The sequence below is a fragment of the Osmerus eperlanus genome, chromosome 11, assembly GCF_963692335.1.
Source record: "Osmerus eperlanus chromosome 11, fOsmEpe2.1, whole genome shotgun sequence".
Lineage (NCBI taxonomy): Eukaryota > Metazoa > Chordata > Actinopteri > Osmeriformes > Osmeridae > Osmerus > Osmerus eperlanus.
The window spans coordinates 4,886,338-4,905,516 of record NC_085028.1 but is presented as its reverse complement, the minus strand read 5'-3'; the positions used below and the strand labels follow the sequence as shown (position 1 = coordinate 4,905,516).

At 43.7% G+C, this 19,179-nt stretch overlaps 5 protein-coding genes across 7 annotated transcripts; 2 read left to right on the top strand and 3 right to left on the bottom strand.

Annotated features, from left to right (window-relative positions):
• Positions 1-546: 546 nt before the first annotated feature.
• Positions 547-2,472, bottom strand: folr (folate receptor). Its single transcript, XM_062473025.1, has 5 exons — positions 2,330-2,472; positions 1,838-1,970; positions 1,541-1,729; positions 1,214-1,349; positions 547-1,103 (listed from the first exon to the last, which is right to left on the bottom strand). Exons 2-5 carry the CDS (start codon positions 1,964-1,966, stop codon positions 832-834), a joined length of 726 nt encoding a protein of 241 aa, XP_062329009.1. The 5' UTR covers positions 1,967-1,970; positions 2,330-2,472; the 3' UTR covers positions 547-831.
• Positions 2,473-2,977: 505 nt separating this feature from the next.
• On the top strand, positions 2,978-6,008 carry anapc15 (anaphase promoting complex subunit 15). 3 transcript variants are annotated; one of them, XM_062473234.1, is made up of 6 exons: positions 2,978-3,115; positions 3,372-3,491; positions 3,578-3,637; positions 3,796-3,810; positions 4,458-4,598; positions 5,827-6,008. In XM_062473234.1, the coding sequence occupies exons 2-6, from the start codon at positions 3,372-3,374 to the stop codon at positions 5,857-5,859; spliced, it is 369 nt and encodes a 122-aa protein (XP_062329218.1). In that variant the 5' UTR covers positions 2,978-3,115; the 3' UTR covers positions 5,860-6,008. The 3 variants fall into 3 exon arrangements, with proteins under 3 accessions (XP_062329218.1, XP_062329216.1, XP_062329217.1); XM_062473232.1 differs by having other exon boundaries at positions 5,405-6,008; XM_062473233.1 differs by lacking the exon at positions 3,796-3,810 and having other exon boundaries at positions 5,405-6,008.
• A 61-nt stretch (positions 6,009-6,069) lies between these two features.
• On the bottom strand, positions 6,070-8,607 carry tomt (transmembrane O-methyltransferase). Its single transcript, XM_062473231.1, has 6 exons — positions 8,541-8,607; positions 8,347-8,411; positions 7,811-8,078; positions 7,126-7,322; positions 6,756-6,878; positions 6,070-6,486 (listed from the first exon to the last, which is right to left on the bottom strand). The coding sequence occupies exons 3-6, from the start codon at positions 8,070-8,072 to the stop codon at positions 6,289-6,291; spliced, it is 780 nt and encodes a 259-aa protein (XP_062329215.1). The 5' UTR covers positions 8,073-8,078; positions 8,347-8,411; positions 8,541-8,607; the 3' UTR covers positions 6,070-6,288.
• Positions 8,608-8,629: 22 nt separating this feature from the next.
• On the bottom strand, positions 8,630-11,094 carry sfrp2l (secreted frizzled-related protein 2 like). The gene is made up of 3 exons (XM_062473230.1): positions 9,962-11,094; positions 9,797-9,877; positions 8,630-9,653 (listed from the first exon to the last, which is right to left on the bottom strand). Exons 1-3 carry the CDS (start codon positions 10,488-10,490, stop codon positions 9,280-9,282), a joined length of 984 nt encoding a protein of 327 aa, XP_062329214.1. The 5' UTR covers positions 10,491-11,094; the 3' UTR covers positions 8,630-9,279.
• A 4,703-nt stretch (positions 11,095-15,797) lies between these two features.
• On the top strand, positions 15,798-17,466 carry her8.2 (hairy-related 8.2). Its single transcript, XM_062473558.1, has 4 exons — positions 15,798-15,963; positions 16,135-16,230; positions 16,335-16,413; positions 16,713-17,466. The coding sequence occupies exons 1-4, from the start codon at positions 15,901-15,903 to the stop codon at positions 17,096-17,098; spliced, it is 624 nt and encodes a 207-aa protein (XP_062329542.1). The 5' UTR covers positions 15,798-15,900; the 3' UTR covers positions 17,099-17,466.
• The last annotated feature ends 1,713 nt before the right edge of the window (positions 17,467-19,179 follow it).

The following is a 19,179-nucleotide window of genomic DNA, read 5'->3' as shown; positions in this document are numbered from 1 at the left end:
CCATATAAAACGATATCAGAACCGTCTGAAAGAATCTATTCAACACTATATGGACTTGAAGGGTTCAAAGTTGGAGGGGTCCACCTAGGGGCTATAGTGACAGACTGCAGGAAAACAATAACAAGCAAATACTGTAGACTATTTTGTAAATATGTTTGTAAGCAACTCCTGCAGTATTATGTTTGCTTTTAACTCGTTATCCACATGTTTTGTGTGCATACACCCACACCTACACACACATTCACACAGTCATACACAGTGAAGAAGGTGGAGCTGTCAAAAGGAACTGGGTATTTATAGCCATGTGGACTACTGCCATCTATCTGAAATTCCTGGTTATGTCATCAGACTGAGTGTGCATGTGCTCCTGTGTGTAAATAAATACTGTATACAAAATAAAGATATATCTTATGAATGCAAAATGATGTGTGTGTAGTAACAGACCATAGTGACAGTAACCACACCTCAGGTGCCTGTGGCCACACCCTTATTTATTACTACTTATTTGATGACCTCACTCTGCTGCCAATAATTTAAAAAGCATCTTTGTCTTCAAAGGGAGTATAAAAATGAACAGACGTGGCACACACGCACTCGAACAGAACCCCATAATTACTGAGCATTGGAGCAGACAAAACCTCAGGATGGTCACGTGATGCTGTGTGGGGCATTCAAACGTCCCTCCTATCCTGCAGGGGGAATCTGACATCCTTGTGGCTGTGTGGCTGCAGGCCTTGGCAGAGAGGAGAGGGAATGGAGGCGAACGGCAGATTACAGGAGGAAGGAAGGAGAAGTTGGAGTGAAGGGAAGTAAAAAGTTTACACTTTTTATTTACAGGAGCACTATGCCTACAGACAAGGAGGCCAGGGAGAGGAGTGTTGACAGAGAAAGGCGCTGCCAGGTGGCATGGTTCAGGTAGTATTCTGCCACCTTCTTGTTGGGGTTTTCGCCAGTGAACCAGAGCTGCATGCAGTGCCCTGAGGTTTTAGATAAAGTGGTGTAGAGGTAGGACTTGGACCAGATGCCCTCACACATGGACTTAGGTGTGGGGAACACATCGGTCCACTTCCGACAAAAGGAACCCTTGGGACAGACATTACCACCTGGGAGAGAGGAGAGCAAGTGTGAGATTCTGGGTTTGGCAAAGATTCCACATTAAGAAAATACAAATAAGATGTGACAAAGTTCCTAGTGTTGAGAATGTTTCTGTGACCTGTGGTCCAGTTCCAGCCATAGTGCCAGTCCTCTTTGCAGGTCATATCATTCTTGCAGTCATTCCACCAGCTTTCGCAATCTTCTTTACACAGAGGAACATTTAAGATCCGCTCCTTACGCCAGGTTTGGTCCACCTGCACACACATACGTCACATTCTCACATACATACACACACACATTTCCAAATGTTTTGGGGAAATAAACTAAACTTGAACTTGAACATGTAGTGTTACAGGGACAGATACTAGCTCAACCTAACTGTTCTTATGCTGTCTTTATGCTTTTGGTCCTAAATCACATAAATATACACACACACACACACTACCTTCTGAATCCAGGGCCCTAGATGAGGAGAACACTCATAGAAGCAGGTATCCTGTATGAAGTGTTTCTTGCACTGGGAGGACATAATGCCGCAGTGGTTCCAGTTGAAGTTGTACAGGTAGGAGTCATCCGCATGAGCCTGCTCGCTGGTGTTAGCTTTACAGCATGCATTGTCACGCCAGGGGGCACACTGGACACACAGAGTTAGTGTAAGAGATCCCAAGATGGAGAAAGAGAGACTGGTTGTTTAATAGAGACATGCAAGCACACACACGTGACAGAGTTTTGTTGTCAGTACCTGCTGGTAGAGCTTTCCCTCCGGTCCTGGTTCTGTCTTGTGGTGCTTGGCATCCATGCACATATTGAGCTTGTCTAAAGCCAGAGTCCCACTGACCAGGGCTAGCAGCAACATCCACACACACCACATCCCTCTGTCAGAAAGTTACAACACGGTTACCAACTCCAAACTCATATCTACTGCGTCCTGCACCAAATTGTCCAAGTCCAAGGTCACATAGATAGCCAAACATAATAACTTAATTCGTTTAACACAAACATTAAATAATGATTTGCAAACATACACAAAGTAACACAACACATGTAGCCTACAATAACATGAAAAGTTTATAAACAACTGTACATTTGAATGCCTAACATGTAAATGTTTGTATCTAAAGATTACAGAATAATATAATTCGAATAAGATGTCATTGTCATTTGCTAACAATAAATTCAGAGCGTGAGAGAGCAAAATCACTCATTAGAAAAAAAAGTTAGTGGATGGATTTACCTTCACACGAAAGTCCCAAACTTATAGTGTTCTGGAAAGTCGCCAATGTGTCTGTGACCCCGTGTGGACTGTGGTGTGTGAGAGGGTGAGAGGAGTTCTTGTATCCCAGGTGTCTTCTGGTATGTGAATGACTCCCACAGTCATTCGAGAAAGTTCTCCACTGAGCAAAGTCTGCTTCCTGTGTGTGTGTGCGCGCGTGTGTCCATGAAGTACTCATTATATCTTTAATACACGTTTACTGAAAGGCAGTTTTTTTTGTGGTGTAATCTCCTGAAGATTTTATGTTAGCTGACTCAGAGGTCAAGGTTTCCCTGTATTGGGATACCTACATGAAAAAGAATGCATTCAACCCAGGCTCACATGATCTGCACCTTTACTGTGAATAAGCAGAAAAAAGACCAAGAGCCAGCACACCATGAAGGCAATATACATTTTAGACTTGGTTTATAGTCGTAGCCAACTGCACAAGTCCTGTTTTTTTTTTTATGAATCACGAACCAAACTGACAAAAGACATTTAAAATTGTAATCTTCAAAATTATCTTCAAAAATAAAAAAGTATTCAAAATAAGCACAACATATTTTCTCGGAGAACCCCTTTACAATGACACTGTATGGGAACTGTTTATATGTGAAAGAAACAAGACGACTGAGTAATGGGTGGGCACATGTTGCCGGTGAAAGCGGAAGTAGGTTTTTGAAATTTGTTTTGAGTTTTTACTTTATTTATCAACTAACCACTAAGGTAGCTGGTTACTTCTCTGGACAACAATTGTTGGTGCCTAAGGTGAGGTTACAAATTGTTAAGTCAGATACCCTGTGTTGGGTTGAAAACGAAACATTGATCTCGACCTACAGCAGAGTACTGTTAGCAAGCTAGCTCAAGATAACCACCTATCCTGTCAGTGCGTAACAATTTGGCCGACCGACATTACCGAAATATAGTAGTTGACAATGTAGCCAAGTTAACGTTTGCACTCGTTTTTTTGTTATGTTAGCAATCATCCGTGTGTTCTCTTATGTTATGTTTGCCTGACACACAGATGTCGACGCTTTTCCCATCACTGTTTCCTCGAATGACGGAGTCACTATGGTTTAACCTGGATCGTCCGTGCGTCGACGAGACCGAGTTACACCAACAAGAGCAGCAGCATCAGACCTGGGTAGCTACCTGCCAGTAAGACTATGGATATTGGGTCATGCAATTGATCAATTCCTTATGGTCATAACTTGTGTTTTTCTTTTTTAGTTGCAGAGCATAGCTGAGAAGGACAACAACTTGATGCCAATTGGAAAACCAATTTTTGAGGTAATCCAACCCTACTTAAAAAGCTCGATTTTCATAAATTGTACAGCTGGCTAAGCCTTTCCAGTGCAGCTACGGTCCATTTGGTTGTTATGTGTAGTATTCTTTCTCAGAACTCATACATCCCTCAGCCTAAAGCAGGTTCACTCCTTTTCACACAGGAAAAGGCTCAGAAGGTAAAGTGAAAGGGTTGAGTACCAGAGCAGGTGAAGTGGAGGCCGAGGCACATGTGAAGAAGAAAGTGCCAGACATAATTTGTGTTCTACCTCTAACTCCTTTCCTGTTGCATTGAGAAAAGGAGATATAATTCCATTGAAGTATCCCATGCACTTCCCCAATGTTGACATCTTTTGACATGTGATACTTCTTCATATGTTCCTTGTGGGGAACCAGGAAGTCTGGCATTGTAGAATGTTCTAGAGAGCTCTAGCTCACCTAAGAAAGGTAATTTGTGGCCTGTTACATTGCAGAGGTCTATCAAAAGTGAGCTTTATGACTAGGTGTTGGGGTAAAGGTTATTGGCACAGGCCCTGGCCACATGTATTGGGTTCCTCCATAGAGCTCTGAAGTCTGTAAATGTGCACAACCTAGTAAGCTTTCTTCCAGGTACTAAATACCTAGGACTATACATGTTATTTTTCAGTTATCTCTTTCTGTTGGGTTGGTGGGGGGACATTAATTAATCAATTAATGCAGACCTTATTTTTAAGATTCTTAAAATTAGCAATGAACAAATAAATGGAACCTTTGCTTCCTAGGAAGCTGATGTCAGTATTAAGATATGTTTACTGGGTCCTCCCTGGTCTCATGTGTTTCCATGTAGCCAACGTTTGACGAGGAGGAAGAGGAGGATGATGAAGACGAGGAGGACAGTGAGGAGGACTCGGAGGATGAAGAGGACATGCAGGACATGGACGAGATGAACGACTACAACGAATCACCCGACGATGGAGAGATCAATGAGGCAAGATGTTACTGTCACACTGTTGTTACAATGTGGGGTTTAGCAGACTGGTGTTACACTGTGGGGTTTGTATTATAAATATATATATGAGGGGGGGCATTTTTCATGCTTTATTGGACAGTTTGTAAGTGAAGTGTGACAGGAAAGGCAGGGAGAGAGAGAGAGAGAGAGAGAGAGAGAGAGGGGAAGACATGCAGCAAAGGGCCATGGCCGGATTTGAACCCAGGCCGCTGCGGTAAGGCCTCAGCCTACATGGTCCACACTACTGGGACTCCCCCACACTGTGGGGTTTAGGTATATTATACTAGTGTTACTGTGAGGGTTTAGGTCTATTATACAAGTATTACTGTGGGGTTATGGGCCATTATACTAGTGTTACTGTGGGGTTAAGGTCTATTATACTAGTGTTACACTGTGGGGTTAAGGTCTATTATACTAGTGTTACACTGTGGGGTTAAGGTCTATTATACTAGTGTTACACTGTGGGGTTAAGGCCCATTATACTAGTGTTACACTGTGGGGTTAAGGTCTATTATACTAGTGTTACACTGTGGGGTTAAGGTCTATTATACTAGTGTTACACTGTGGGGTTAAGGTCTATTATACTAGTGTTACACTGTGGGGTTAAGGTCCATTATACTAGTGTTACACTGTGGGGTTAAGGTCTATTATACTAGGGTTACACAGTGGGGTTAAGGTCTATTATACTAGGGTTACACTGTGGGGTTAAGGTCTATTATACTAGGGTTACACTGTTTTGTTTTTTTTTCCACCAAGAAACTAATGATGTCTCTCTTTTGTATCAGGTGGATATGGAGGGAGCAATCCAGGACCAGGACCAATGGATGATTTAGATTAGTCTTGGTCCCATGTCTTTTGACTCTGCCGGAACAGGCTGCTGATCTCACTGTCACACCTTCCAAAACTGGTGACACTGCAAGGGGGGGGGTCAGTTTTTTTACCGCAGGAGTGAAGTGTGTGTGTCACAGAAACCTTGTGTGAAACTGCTATGAAAACTGTTCACACTGTTTTGCCTTTCGAGTTTCTCCTCCACCCTATTTTGTCCTTTCGTACCGGTCACGAGATGTGTTGTGACTACAGACCCGAATACTATCTACTGTACACCCACACACACCCTCCCATCCTTCCTCTGTCCCAAGGACGCATGCTCAGTATTAAAAACAGTGTGGCGTCAGTGTGTGAACTTGGACCTCTTGTCTGTCTGCAGTCATGTGCCACAGCTGAACGGGCTGAAAGGTGAAAAGGAACAAAGCTCCAGGGCTGCACTTTGCTTGAAGTCCTATTGGTCAACGTGTTCCCCTCCTGGCTGAACATTTCCACCACCAAAAACACACTGGCGACTTAATGTGCTGTAACAGTTTACGAGACGTTATGCTTTGAGTGTATTGTGTAAATAATAAAACAGAATGTATAACGTTCATGTACATAATTAGGAAACTTCCATGCATCCACAGATTTTTTAATAAAACATTCTTATTCTCATAAAATGTGTAATTGTGGTTACCACCAGGGGACAATACAACCATATTAACCCAGCGTTTGAGTGGGGAGGGAACATTAGTAACAAACATGGCAGGGACTGGAACACATCTAATGCTGGTGTGTTTCAGTTCTACTGTACAGCTGTGTGCTCACGTGTTTAGCTCTGTCTGCTATATAACCTGTGTGTCTACTTGACTCCTTGGTATACCAACTCGGCCATGCCGTCCCTGATGCCCTTAATGTACTCCAGAGAGGCCCTGTGGATCCTCCACTCGTACAGGCCACACCCACGGACATGCCTGAGGAAGTTAGGAGCTCCAGGGAACAGCACGTTGTCAGCCAGGATCATGGAGCCCTTCCCCAGGAGGCCAGAGCCTTCCAGGGCCTGGAGAGACAGGGAGGTGAGGCTCAGGTGATTCAAGTCATAACTGCCAAGACGCTATGAATTAGGTAATGTGTAATGGAAGATTTAACGGTAAAGTCAGTACTAGAATGTATTATGGGTTAAGTTATAACTGCAATATATTATGGGTGAGGTCATAAGCCCTTTAAAATCTTATGGGTGAAGTCATGTATCTTATAAGATGTCATAAGGCAGATCCGTGGTATTATACAATTCTACAGGAAGGTGAGGTTGTAAGTCTGTCGTATCACCTGCAGGTCAGGGCGATAGCACTTCTTCCAGTGGTCCATAAACACAAAATCCAACCGCTCCAGCCCATACTCTGACCGCAGCTTAGGGATTACCTCATCGGACGGATTTACGATTAACTCAACCTGCCACACGCATACGGGCAGATGTACACATGACATATACGTGATCCACAGATGTACACATGACATATACGTGATCCACAGATGTACACATGACATATACGTGATCCACAGATGTACACATGACATATACGTGATCCACAGATGTACACATGACATATACGTGATCCACAGATGGATAGTAAGTCATTAGTAGTAGCACATTCTGATATGACGAACAGGTGGTCATAATAACCCCATCCCCTTTCACCGTGTCATCGTCAAAGCCGGCCAGACGGATGATCTTCTCAGCGATGGTGGCGTTCCTCTGGTCCATCTCCACGCTGTAGAGCCTGGCGCCCAGCGGCAGTGCCCGGGCGATGCGCACCGTGCTGTACCCGCAGTGGGCCCCCAGCTCCAACACGGTCAGGGGGCACTGCTCAGACAGTAGGCGGTCCAGGATCTTACCTATACACACAGCCACCCCCCCACACACACACACACACTCAGATGTGAAAAAGTTCCAGTTTGGTCAAGAGAAGTTCGCCAATGATTCTTAGAGCAGACTGGCGCCATCAGCTGGTTCAGTGGCTCACTTTCCATAATTGTATTTCTTCATGGGGTAAATTACATGTTGTAAGGATAGGAAAGAAGATACAACATCACATCTCCCTCCTACTAATCTTAGTACCACACACCTAATACCCATCTGCTATCTACCATGAAGTGTAAACACAGCCCAGATCTACCTGGACTTCATTCATCCTGGTCCCTTCAAGGAAAAATACCAAACCGTGTTTAATGAGGTCTATGAACTTGTGACATGATATTTAAATCTGCTACTTTTGTATTTTCCTAGGCAGAGCACCAAGAAAACATTGACCACAGTTTTGGAGAGGCTGAACCTGCTGACTGTGGTATGACCGAGGCCAAAGACATTTCTATGGTGTGCTCACCCTTCTTAGGCCCAATATTACTGATGAACTCGACCTTGCTGCACCATAAGTCAAATGTGTCCAGGATGCTGTCTGGGTCACCAGGGGTGGCATGTGTCAGAATGAACTGGAAGGCCCTTTCCTCCCTGCTCAGCCCCGTCCGGCAGTCGTTCCACACTCTCACCAGTACCGCCCGGTAGAACAGTACAAAGTAGTGCCGGTACCGGATGATAAACGTCAGAAGGAGCGGGAGGAGAGCTAGCGCTATGGCAGGTGACACCATCCTAAGCTGCGAAAAGCAAAGCATACCTCACATGTTTAACACAAGTAATCAGAACCAATGTAGACTATAACCTCAGCATCATAATGCATCACAGTATGATTATTAAGTTAACTGAAAATATTTTATTTTACACAGATGTACTACAATCTTCCCACTGTATGTGAAATGTAAGTTAAGGTAAGTAAATTAGTGTCTGCAGTCAGAAACATCGAAGCTCAAAATACACTAGCATAGCTTTTGTTTTCTTTCAAACACAGAACAGTACGAAACTCACCTGTTTTGAAACCACTTGTTTGGTGTAAGCAGAGTGACTGAGAAGATGATGTCCAACGAGCTCATCTGACTGCGTTTGTGTGGGAAGGAGACAAGGTAATAGAGCTTGAGACTTCAATTATTCATTATTACCTGCGGCTTCAATGCTTCGTCACAAACGGGGCATGATTTCAACAAAAGTCTTGCTGCAGGGACTTGCCTATCTCTGCCGTATCAATCCTCTCAAACACACACACAGCCAGTCAGCCAGGGAAGATAAAATCATAGACATAAGGAGAGAAGAAGAAGGACAGTAGGTAAAAAGGGTGGAGAGAGAGATGCGTACAGAAGGGTTGGGGTTCAGGTAACAGTGCCAGGTGTGAGGTGTGTGTGGAGTCAGGTTGCCTTCTCCCACAAAAACAACAGAAAGATCGAGAACTCCAATGAATGCAGTATTTATGGCTCATTTTTATGAAAATGTATTGGACATTAGTTAATGACATCAACAACATCTGATAACATTGACTTACTATTCTCTGAGAGGCTACGTTTGAGCTCCTAATATAAATACATACAGTGAAAATGTTGCTTTGCTGAATTAATGCCGTAGAAATGATATTTTACATGTAAATCCAACAAGGTCTGAACAAAACCTTCTGCCAGGTTCTGGAAGCTGCTCCTAGGCCCAGTACTGTACCTTTTATTTTACCCCACCCCACCCATGTGTTCTTGTTCAGCACCACAGCTGTGTGGATGGCTGGGGTTCCATACCAAGCCCTGGTTCACAGCAGCCCATTCTCAAAACTGTTAATTCATCTGAAAGGTGAGAGCTTCTCTTCAAATTTCATGTGTTTATGGCTTGTATGTCCAGAAAAATAGTGACCTGGTTCTGGTAGTCTTCTGTGTCTTGGATGGAGAGTGAGGGAGGTGGGGGGAAGGGTCGATTGTTCCCTCCTCAGCAGGGCTGTTTTAGGGTACTCCTGATGAACTTTTTCAGCTCTTTGTCCCCCCTGGTCCACCTCACCAGCCTTGAAAGAACCAGCCTCCCTTCCTGAGCCTCCGCGAGGCCCAGGTACCACCAGGCCTTCCCCTCCCCACCATGGGCCCCTTCCTCCCCTTCCCTCTGGGAGCCTTCTGTGTCATCCAGACCAGGGCAGGTGCACGTGCCCCCCTCCAACAGCCAGAGGGCGCTGTGGGCCATGGCCCCCCCGACCCCCTCCGCCCTCTCTGCTCCTCCACCCCCCCACCTCAGGATACGGCTCCGGCCCAGTGGGACCACCCGGCGGTCCCCTCCCACCACAGACACACTGCCCAGACGCAGCTTGAAGGCTGCAGGACGATAAACAGGAAAAGGGAACCAACATTAAGACCACAGATTTGTTTTCAATAGCTTGCCTTCACTGGTCCGCTCTATAAGGGCAGATAGGGTACATAGTGTAACCCCTGTATAATACATCTACTCCCTTTCTCACCATATGAACTTTTGCAGAAGTTGTTCTGAATGTCCACATCTCCCTCAGAGGCCAGGCTGCAGGCGTCACAGATCACTGCTCCTGAAGACACAGAATGTTTTGGTTTTATGTAAACACAACTGTGTAGCAGAATTCTACATGCGACAGCTACTAAAAAACACTTACCTTTCAGAGCATCCTCGTCGTGCCCCCTGTTCTTTTGTCCCACGTCTCTGGCATTTGATTCTCCGGTGACGGGAATACATAGTTCAGTCCCGTGTGGAAAGCGGCTGCAGTTAAACATGTCGGGCCATGGGAACCCGAACGCCTTCATGACAGGAACGCACCCGTCCCGTACAGCTTCACACAGTCCTCGGCACGGACTCACCGGAGCGGTGAGCTCAGGTAAGCATACCGGCGCAAAAAGAGAGCAGAGGAACTTCTTTGTGTCCCGGTGACAGAGTTTGGACACCAGGGGCAGCCACGCTGCAGACTGCTGCTGAGCTTCTTTTAACGAATCATGGCCAAGCAGGTTTGGCAAACGCATCTCCCGGTAACCGACGCCGTGGCAAAGAGAGAGTGTGTTGGGAAGTGGTTTGCACACCGAGCGAACAGACGAACTAAAATCGACGGACGCCAACCGAGAATTTTCTAAATGGCCCATGGCGATAAAAACACAGCCTACAAACGTGCTAAGCACTAACGTAAACGCCATGCTGAGTTTTGGGCAGTATAAAATCACCTTTTCTTTGAGTACTCCGGGTGTAGTTTGGCTTTACCTGGCTGCTCTGAAGGGTAAATGTGAGGGGACAAAGCACCTCCCACGCAACTTTTCCCGTCAAACTGGTTTTAATGTGAGGCTGACAAAACGGGTCTATGTTGTTGATCCCCAGGCTCCAATTCTCTCTAACGAGGAGGCGCGTTGGCTCAGTGCCCACACTCAATAGTTGCAGCACGGTTATTACGGGTTGTAAAGTAGCCTACTGCACTCTGTTATTAGACCTTGGCGGGGGCGTCAAAGAGACGGCTTGTTTTCAGTCTGAGCCAAGGGTGTGTTTTGTGGTCAAACATTTAATGCCCACAAATATGTTGTTTGTAGCCTGTCTCTTGCCAATAACTGTCGTGTATCCCAAACATATATTGGTCCGTATGTAACCTATTTAATTACTGTAGCCTGGATTATGACACTGATTGAAACGACATATAATAATAATAAAACATTGCATATCTTTTCAGCAACCCTATGAAAATAATTCTGGGTTAAAGCTTTCGAAAATATCCACCCCAAAATAGACCTACATTTATCTGGCCCTTTTCTGCTTGGTCTATTGCCCCCGTCACACGCGACAGCGAGGGAACATTTGGGATGCCATGTGACTATTCTATTCTATGTTCTATGTGAGTCCATTTGGTGGCGCTCACGTTCAACAAAAGTATAGGCCTGCACTTCTGATCCTTAATTTTCTGCTGTACTGTATGAATGTATGAATACCCACTTTTAAACATATTTATTGGTATCATCTATCTAAAACATTTCATCTGAAGGACCATAGTCATTAAATTTAAAATACTCATCAAACAAAAATAACTCAAAATACTTTTAGGATGGCATCAAACTAATAGTTTTCAACACAGCTACTTTCATAGTCTTTAGTCTTTCTATAGTCTATAATTAAATGAATAATAAGTCAACAACTATAAAAGTAACAATTATAGTAGTTGGACAACTTACTTAAAACATGTAGAATGTAGAACGCTTCTCTTGCCTATTAGGCTACCTAATTGATTGTTACTAATAAGTAGACTAGATAATTAAATTGAATACAGTAGGAGTTCATAATGGCTTCAGAAAGTATTGTGTCGTAAATGCAATTTTAAATGAACCCCTCCCCCAAAAAGCAGTGAATCCTATTGGGTACATCTGTACAAGCTGGGTCAGGTCCTATTGGGTACATCTGTACAAGCTGGGTCAGGTCCTATTGGGTACATCTGTACAAGCTGGGTCAGGTCCTATTGGGTACATCTATACAAGCTGGGTCAGGTCCTATTGGGTACATCTGTACAAGCTGGGTCAGGTCCTATTGGGTACATCTGTACAAGCTGGGTCAGGGCAGTTTATCCCATTCTTCCTGGCAGATGGGAGGGGTCTGTGAACTGCCATCTTCAGGTCTCTCCACAGATGTTTTATGGGGATAAAGTCTCAGAATCAGAATCAGGTTTATTCGCCATGTAAGTTATACAATCACGGAATTTACTGTGGCAGGGAGGTGCAAAACACTAAACATATACAGATCTTAAATTAAGTAAAAGTACAAAAGTTTAACTATTTCTAAGAACTAAACAATCTAAGAATACAACAATTTAAATATAAATATATATAAAAATAAGAATAGAATGAGCAGCGTGAATGGTCAACATAGTGCAATCGGATACTGAGATAAAGTGGCTTATGCATACTGAATTTCCATTTGATGGACTTATCATAGTTAAATAAGTGAATAAGCCATTAAGCCAAGTCTGGGCTCTGGCTGGGCCACTCAAGAGCAGCCAGAGACTTGTCCCAAATACAAAGTCTTGGTTGTGTGCTTTGGGTCATTGTCGTCCTGAGCTGTTGCCCCAGTCTGAGGTCGCTCAATTCTGACCAGTCTCCCTGCCCATGCCACTTAGAAGCAGCGAGGCTGCCACCACCAAGCTTCACCATAGAAATGGTATTAGCAGGTGATGAGCAGTGCCTGGTGTTTGACAGACGTAGCGCTCGACGATCTGCCCAAAGAGTTCAATTTTTGTCCCGTTTTACAAGAAAATCTCTTTCCTCATGCTCTCAAGAGTCCTTTAATTGTCGTTTGGCTAACTCCAAGTGGGCCATCATGTGCCTTTTACTCAAGAGTGGCTTCTGTTTAACCACTCTCCTATTAAGGCCTGATTGACAGAGTGCAGCTGAAAGGGTTGTCCTTCCGGCAGGTTCCCCGTCTCTGCTGAGGACGTCATCATCTCTCAGAAAGACCTCTGGTTTCTTGGTCACCTCCTTTTGTGGCCCGGTGTTGCAGTGCCTTGGGGCACATGTTCGGTGCTTAGGTGGGCCATCAACCAGGCCTTTGTGTGGAGTTTGCAGGTTCTACCTGTACTCACATATATTTTCTCTGCGAAGAACCCCAATTATATATTTTTTTTAAACCTGCAGAACAGAACGCTCTCAGGTCAGAATGATGGGAAACAGGAAAAGGCTTATTTATCTGGTGGACGCTTTAGCACGTGTGTGTTACACCTCACCCTGCATGCATGTGTGTGTGCCACGACTTGTGAGATTAATCAAGGTTTTTTACTTCTTATTCCTGACAAGGTCCTTCTTGCCCTGTTTCTCAGTTTAGCCGGATGGCCTACTAGATAGAGTCCTGGTGGTAACAAACTTTTTCCATTTAACTATTATTGAAGCCAGTGGGACACTCAAAGTTTTAGAAATGGCTGTAATCTATGCCTAATTTTATCATGGATTATTTGTGGAACCATATGTACACACGTGTGTCTTTGTAAACTTTGTCCAATCAATTCATTTTTCCACAGGTGGAGCCAAATCAAGTTATAGACACATATTCAAGGATAAGTAAATGTAACCATTTACAATTACATCTACAATAAAATAAAATGTGCTAAAAGTGAAGGGGTCAAACATGTTGTGTTAGCTAATGAGGCCCTCTAAGAGTTGTTTATTGACACAGATGATGTAAAGTGCGGAAGCTCACACAATTTCTGAATTTGTTTTATAAGATGACCTAGTGCAGCTTTCAATTGGGAAAACTTTGCTCGAGCATTCTTTGCTGTCCGCGGTTAGGTGCTGCAAACATTAGATGCAGACTTAGTATGTCAAACACCAATGTCCAATACGACACAAAGCGACTCATTTAGTTTTTCTTAATTAATGACCAAGACGCAAGCAAGGCTTGGGTCTGGGAATGCGGGCAACCATTGTGCCATTGTCATTCCCACGCCTTTTGTAGACTATAGGGTGACGCGTGGCCAGATGGTAAAACAGAATGGAATGAAAGAGTCACCCTCTACTTGTTTAGCTTTTACGTCTGAGTTTTTCCACTTTCGCCCGAACAGTTTAGCAGCCAAGACAATTTATCTTTGTCATAACCCAATATCATTATAATACAAATCCACGTTTAAAATGAAAACTAAGTCTCAAGCACTTTGACGACGTTTAATTGTTTCCTTAATGCCTACAGACAAACCAGATTGCCGATCTTTTTATACGATGTCTGTAATACAGGCGATATAATTGAAGCAAGAAGCTAAACCGTAGGTCTCTATTTTCTGTCCTTCACCGATCAAGCATGTGTGTGGCCCACTTGACAAACGAGAGGAGGCTGACTGCACGTGGGTCGCGTGTCCAGATGTCCCATTGCGCATTGTACTGTCAACTCCTCCCCAAATCTTGTCAATGTTTCCAGGAGCACCAACACAAACACCCTTCCGTCTTGAATTGCTTTTATCAGCCTTATACCAGCTGCTTGAGAGAGAGAGAGAGAGAGAGAGAGAGAGAGAGAGAGAGAGAGACGCAATACTGAATGAGAGTTTTAGAAAGTGGACTCTAACTGGTCCAGGGACATGCTCGACTAATCCCTGCACAGGCATATTCTTGTTTTAAAAGATCCAATTGTAAATAGTTCGAATATTTTTTTAAATTATTGATGTAACGTGCAAAATCTACAAGTGTTAACTGTAGCCTATGACACCTGTTGAATTCAGATTAATGCACACAACCTGCTAAACCAACTTTATTGGGTATGAATAAACAATAAAGGCAGCATACAGCACAATTGAACATATAGCGTTGTGTGGGCCACACCTACCGAGCGGTCAGTGGTCGCACCTGCCATAACTGCCCCTCGGCCACCTTTATCAGAAAGACCATCCTCTCCGACTGGACTGTCAACTCAACTGCGGGGTTACCGTCTTCACAGTGATTAAGTTTGCCTGAATACAGCCCATTGTTTGACTAAGTTTCCCACGTTCGGACATTCGCCTGGCAGTCGCGTGGCTCAAGTCAAACAGACCCCCCACCACCCCTCCTTCAAATTCAACAAGGACCAGCGCGCGGGACATCTGTCCCTGGTCACTTTGGTGGCATCTGCTCTTTCTTCCTCGGTGCACGTAACTTTTGTCCAGATGTTGAGCATTTTAACACTTGTTGCTTGCTTTTATGACGATATGATTCAAGTCAAATTTTTTCCATCATATTTTTTTTCGTGAGTTTTATTTGTGATAATCAACAAGCACAATCTGCTACCATGTATGTTTGTCAAATCAACAATGTTAACACAATTTAAATACAGCATCGGAATGAGTGTGGAATGTCATGACAATAACCCTGCCTCCCCAGCAATGTTAATGTTTATCTGATTGGTCTAAAGTTAATAGCCTACCTGTATCTTAACATAAATTTGAATGCACGCCTTCAAAATCAAGGCTATATCTCTACCAAATGTCTTCCAAAACACTTTTTTATTTAATTTAAGTGTGGTGGGTGAGGTTGATCAACGGGTCACAGTATAGCTACACTTGCAAAGTAAAAAAACAAACATCAATAGCCGAAGGGGCATGGGTATTGGTCTAGCCTATTTGGTGAAATTTCAGGGGATTGGTTTCGCCTTTTTCCAGGTAATGCTGCTCAAGTTCATTGACGTGAATAGCAGAATGGTCCCCGGTGTATCGACGGTAATTGCACACTCTTGTTCGTCCCTGGGAATGACAATCCTGGGGGAACCCGCGCGCTTTGCGTCACGTGATGCCCTATGAGAAGCGAGTGAGGGAGAGGAAACGGGAGGATTTTGTGGGGGTGCATGGTTTCAGGCTGGACATCTGTCGCTTGTGTGTTTTTTTTTTTCAGGGCGGGTAGCCCGGCTATTGAATAGAGGCAGTGACCTGTCAGTCTTGACTGATGGGAGCGGGCCGCTGGGAGCGACCCCGTGTGTGGGAAAATACCTCAGCCAAAGAGCTTGAGCATTCACATGCTAATTCTGTCCTATAAATAGGAGGGGTGCTCCGCGCGGATTGCCCCAAAGACGATCTAAGATTCTGACAGGCAAGTCATTCTCACACAACCAGCGCGCAGTATAGGAGACATGACCGCTTCTGCCATGGCGCATACCGTGGGGAAACACTCAAGTGCCAAGGAAGAGAGAAAGGTATTTGACTACTTTCCTTGGATTACATACACAGGTGTCTTTCATAGGATATAGGATGTAGGCTTCATCTTAAGTGTTTGTGAATCTGTGCCTTAGTTTGTGACTAGGCATATGCAGTATATTCACTTACTCAACATTAACCGAGTACATTTTCATTCATTTCATCTTCAGCTGAGAAAGCCACTTATTGAGAGGAAACGACGGGAAAGGATAAATAATTGTTTGGACCAACTTAAAGAAACTGTCGTCGGAGCTTTCAGGCTTGACGTGAGTATATTATTTTCTGTAGCCTAGAATTTTCATAAAATTGTGTAGCTCTTTAGCCCATCAGTATTCGCGGATTGTAGTCTAACTTCAGTTATTCTCATCAGCAATCGAAACTTGAAAAGGCCGACATTCTTGAGATGACAGTGAAACATCTGCAGAACATTCAGAGCAACACATTCTGTGGTAAGTTTTCAAACAAATCACAATATCTGTTTATTGGGCAAACTGTTGCATATTATTGTTCTTACAACAACTGTACATAGTAGGCCTTTAGAATACTGTCCACGTATAGTCAGAAGAAGGCAATGACAACAAGTATAAATTACAATAAAAAAGAAAACTTGTTAATATTGGCTTGGGAAATGACCATGACAAATAGATGTCAAACTTACAATGTTTACTTGCAGTTCCTAAATGCCTCCACAAAGAGGCGCTATTACATGTTTAATTGACAATCTCCATCCATGCCCATCCCACACCAGATCCAACTCTAGGCCTGGAGGCCCAACAGAAGTACAGCACAGGCTACATCCAGTGTATGCACGAGGTCCATAACATGCTGCTCACTTGTGAGTGGATGGACAAAACCCTGGGTTCACGTCTGCTCAACCACCTGCTCAAGTCCCTGCCCAGATCCACAGAAGAGCCAACTCTGCAGTCTAACACCCGGCATGATGTCCCTCCACCCAGACAGGGACTTGCTGCCCCAAGCACCCCTGCCCGAGGAGACCCACGGCCTGGGAGGCTGATCCAGAGAGAGGGGTCTCTCTCTCCCTCTGGGGCCCAGGAAAGGGCCCTGTTCCTGGCCAGCAGTCCCCACCTCCACAGCCCTCATCTTGGCATGCTGGAGATGTGGAGACCATGGTGAAGGATGTTGTGGGACTTTGGCCTGTGCTCTCAATTTCCATGTTAGACCCTCCTCTGTTATGTATCTTATAGATATGCTTACTCAGAAGACTAAAGTGTGGGGCGGTTTTGTTCCAGTGTATTTTAGGTGTGCTATGATTCTATACAGACCTTTCAGTACTTCCAGTCAGAAGTTGACTTCCTGTAGCCTGCATTGTAGAAGGCTCTTATTAATATTTTCTTATATTTATTGTATTAACTTTTTATTTATTTTTGAATAATATGTTTCAACTTTGCTCCTTAGCTTCTATGCATAATTTAGCTTTTATACTTCCTCCGTTTTTGTATTTTAACCAATATTAATAAAGTACAATGTATATGCAATGTACACTTGGTCTCTTTTTCACATTTCAAACCTTGTTTCAAACCATTTTATTACATACCACAGATTTTGAAATAATAATCTGGTTTACATACTTTCAATTATTTGCCTTTGGATAGTCATTCTCTTTTGATGAGTTGGATAATCTGAATTTGACTAAACCTAACCTACACTACCCTTTACTGATTCAGAAGCTGTGATGTGATCCAACCATCACTAATCAAATGCAGAAAATAAAACCGTCAAGAAAAATTATAAGAAAACCATAAGCTTCCATTAATTGTATAGAATATACAACTGTTATACTGTAAACTTCCGTTTATGTTTATGATAAAGCTGCATGCTGATGAGGGTGTGGATTGTGTATGTTTTGGTTAACAGGTGGTTTAGAAACCACAGGAGGTCAACATTAGGGTACTTGGACAATGACCCTGGGAATATGCCAGTGACGTTATGCTATGCTACTGAACTTGTTACCATCATCTTAAAATAAATTTGAAAATATGAATTTTTATATGCGTTTTTAACTCCACATTGTTGCCACCATAACTAGGGAATGGTTCATTACTTGAATCTGTGTGAAAAATTGTACACTGTCTGTTCCCTCCCAATGGTAAACCCATTATAATTGGCGACAGATCTAATGAAGCCCGCGGGTAGGAGTTGTGGAGGAGGGAAGGGGCGCCTGCAGCCCCTCTGCGAGTTCCCGAACAAAAGCGGGCCGAGACAGCTGCGCTCTCCACAGTCCAGACCATTAAGGGAGATCTGGAGCGAAGCGTGGGGGTGGCGAGGTGCCAAATCCCTCCACTTCAAAGCCCCGGAGTTCTGTCATCATTTGGGATTGTAGATAGCCTACTCTATTTATTGCCCTGGCGGAAACACCGTGTGTAAAAAGTGATCCCAAACGATATAATTTTGTTTACCCTACCTGAAAAATAAAATGTCCTGCACTTGGAATGAACACCAATGCTCTATTGTGGGGGCAATTTGCATGACAATACGCTGTACACATACATAACACATGCAACAAGGGCAAGAGTTGAGATCTTGTCTCAAACATATATGCTAAAGAAATGTACATTGTGCGTGTAAAAGACTAACTAACGTTGGAATTTGGCATCTTAATATGTGATGTGGACCAATTTGAGAAACCATCACCCAATTGTTGTTGTCTTTAACATAGGCCTACAAGTGTACTCGCTCAGCTTGCACAATATACAATTAAAGGCAATAGTCTATAGTCTGCGCAACATACAACTTTGAAACTCAGTGCTTCCTATTCTTATATCTCCTATCTGCAGTGCGTGAGAGTGCCATTCCACACAAATCAGAAGAGTCACTAAACAACGACGAGAACAAACGAGGCGCAGGCTAACACCTGTCGTTTTCTTTGGGGAAGGGCCCTTAATTCCCCGGGCTGATTCAGTTTTGGCCTAGGGGCCGCCGCCAGCAGCTGCTAACTGAAGGCATCGCGTTACATCCGCCAATCCGCGCAGAGAGACGTCCTTAAAGTCTTGGACGGCAAAGCACTATAAAATAGGAAGGGGTTTGGGCAGAACAAAAGGATGAATGTTTTGAGGTAGTCCTGTATGTAATCTTTCAAGTCATATTAGAACAAAATGGTTGTCAGAAACATGTCGTATATAATTTAAATAATGAACATCTACAGAACAATGATCAAAATAATACGTCTTTAAAATTACAGCTTGCACAATTTAATG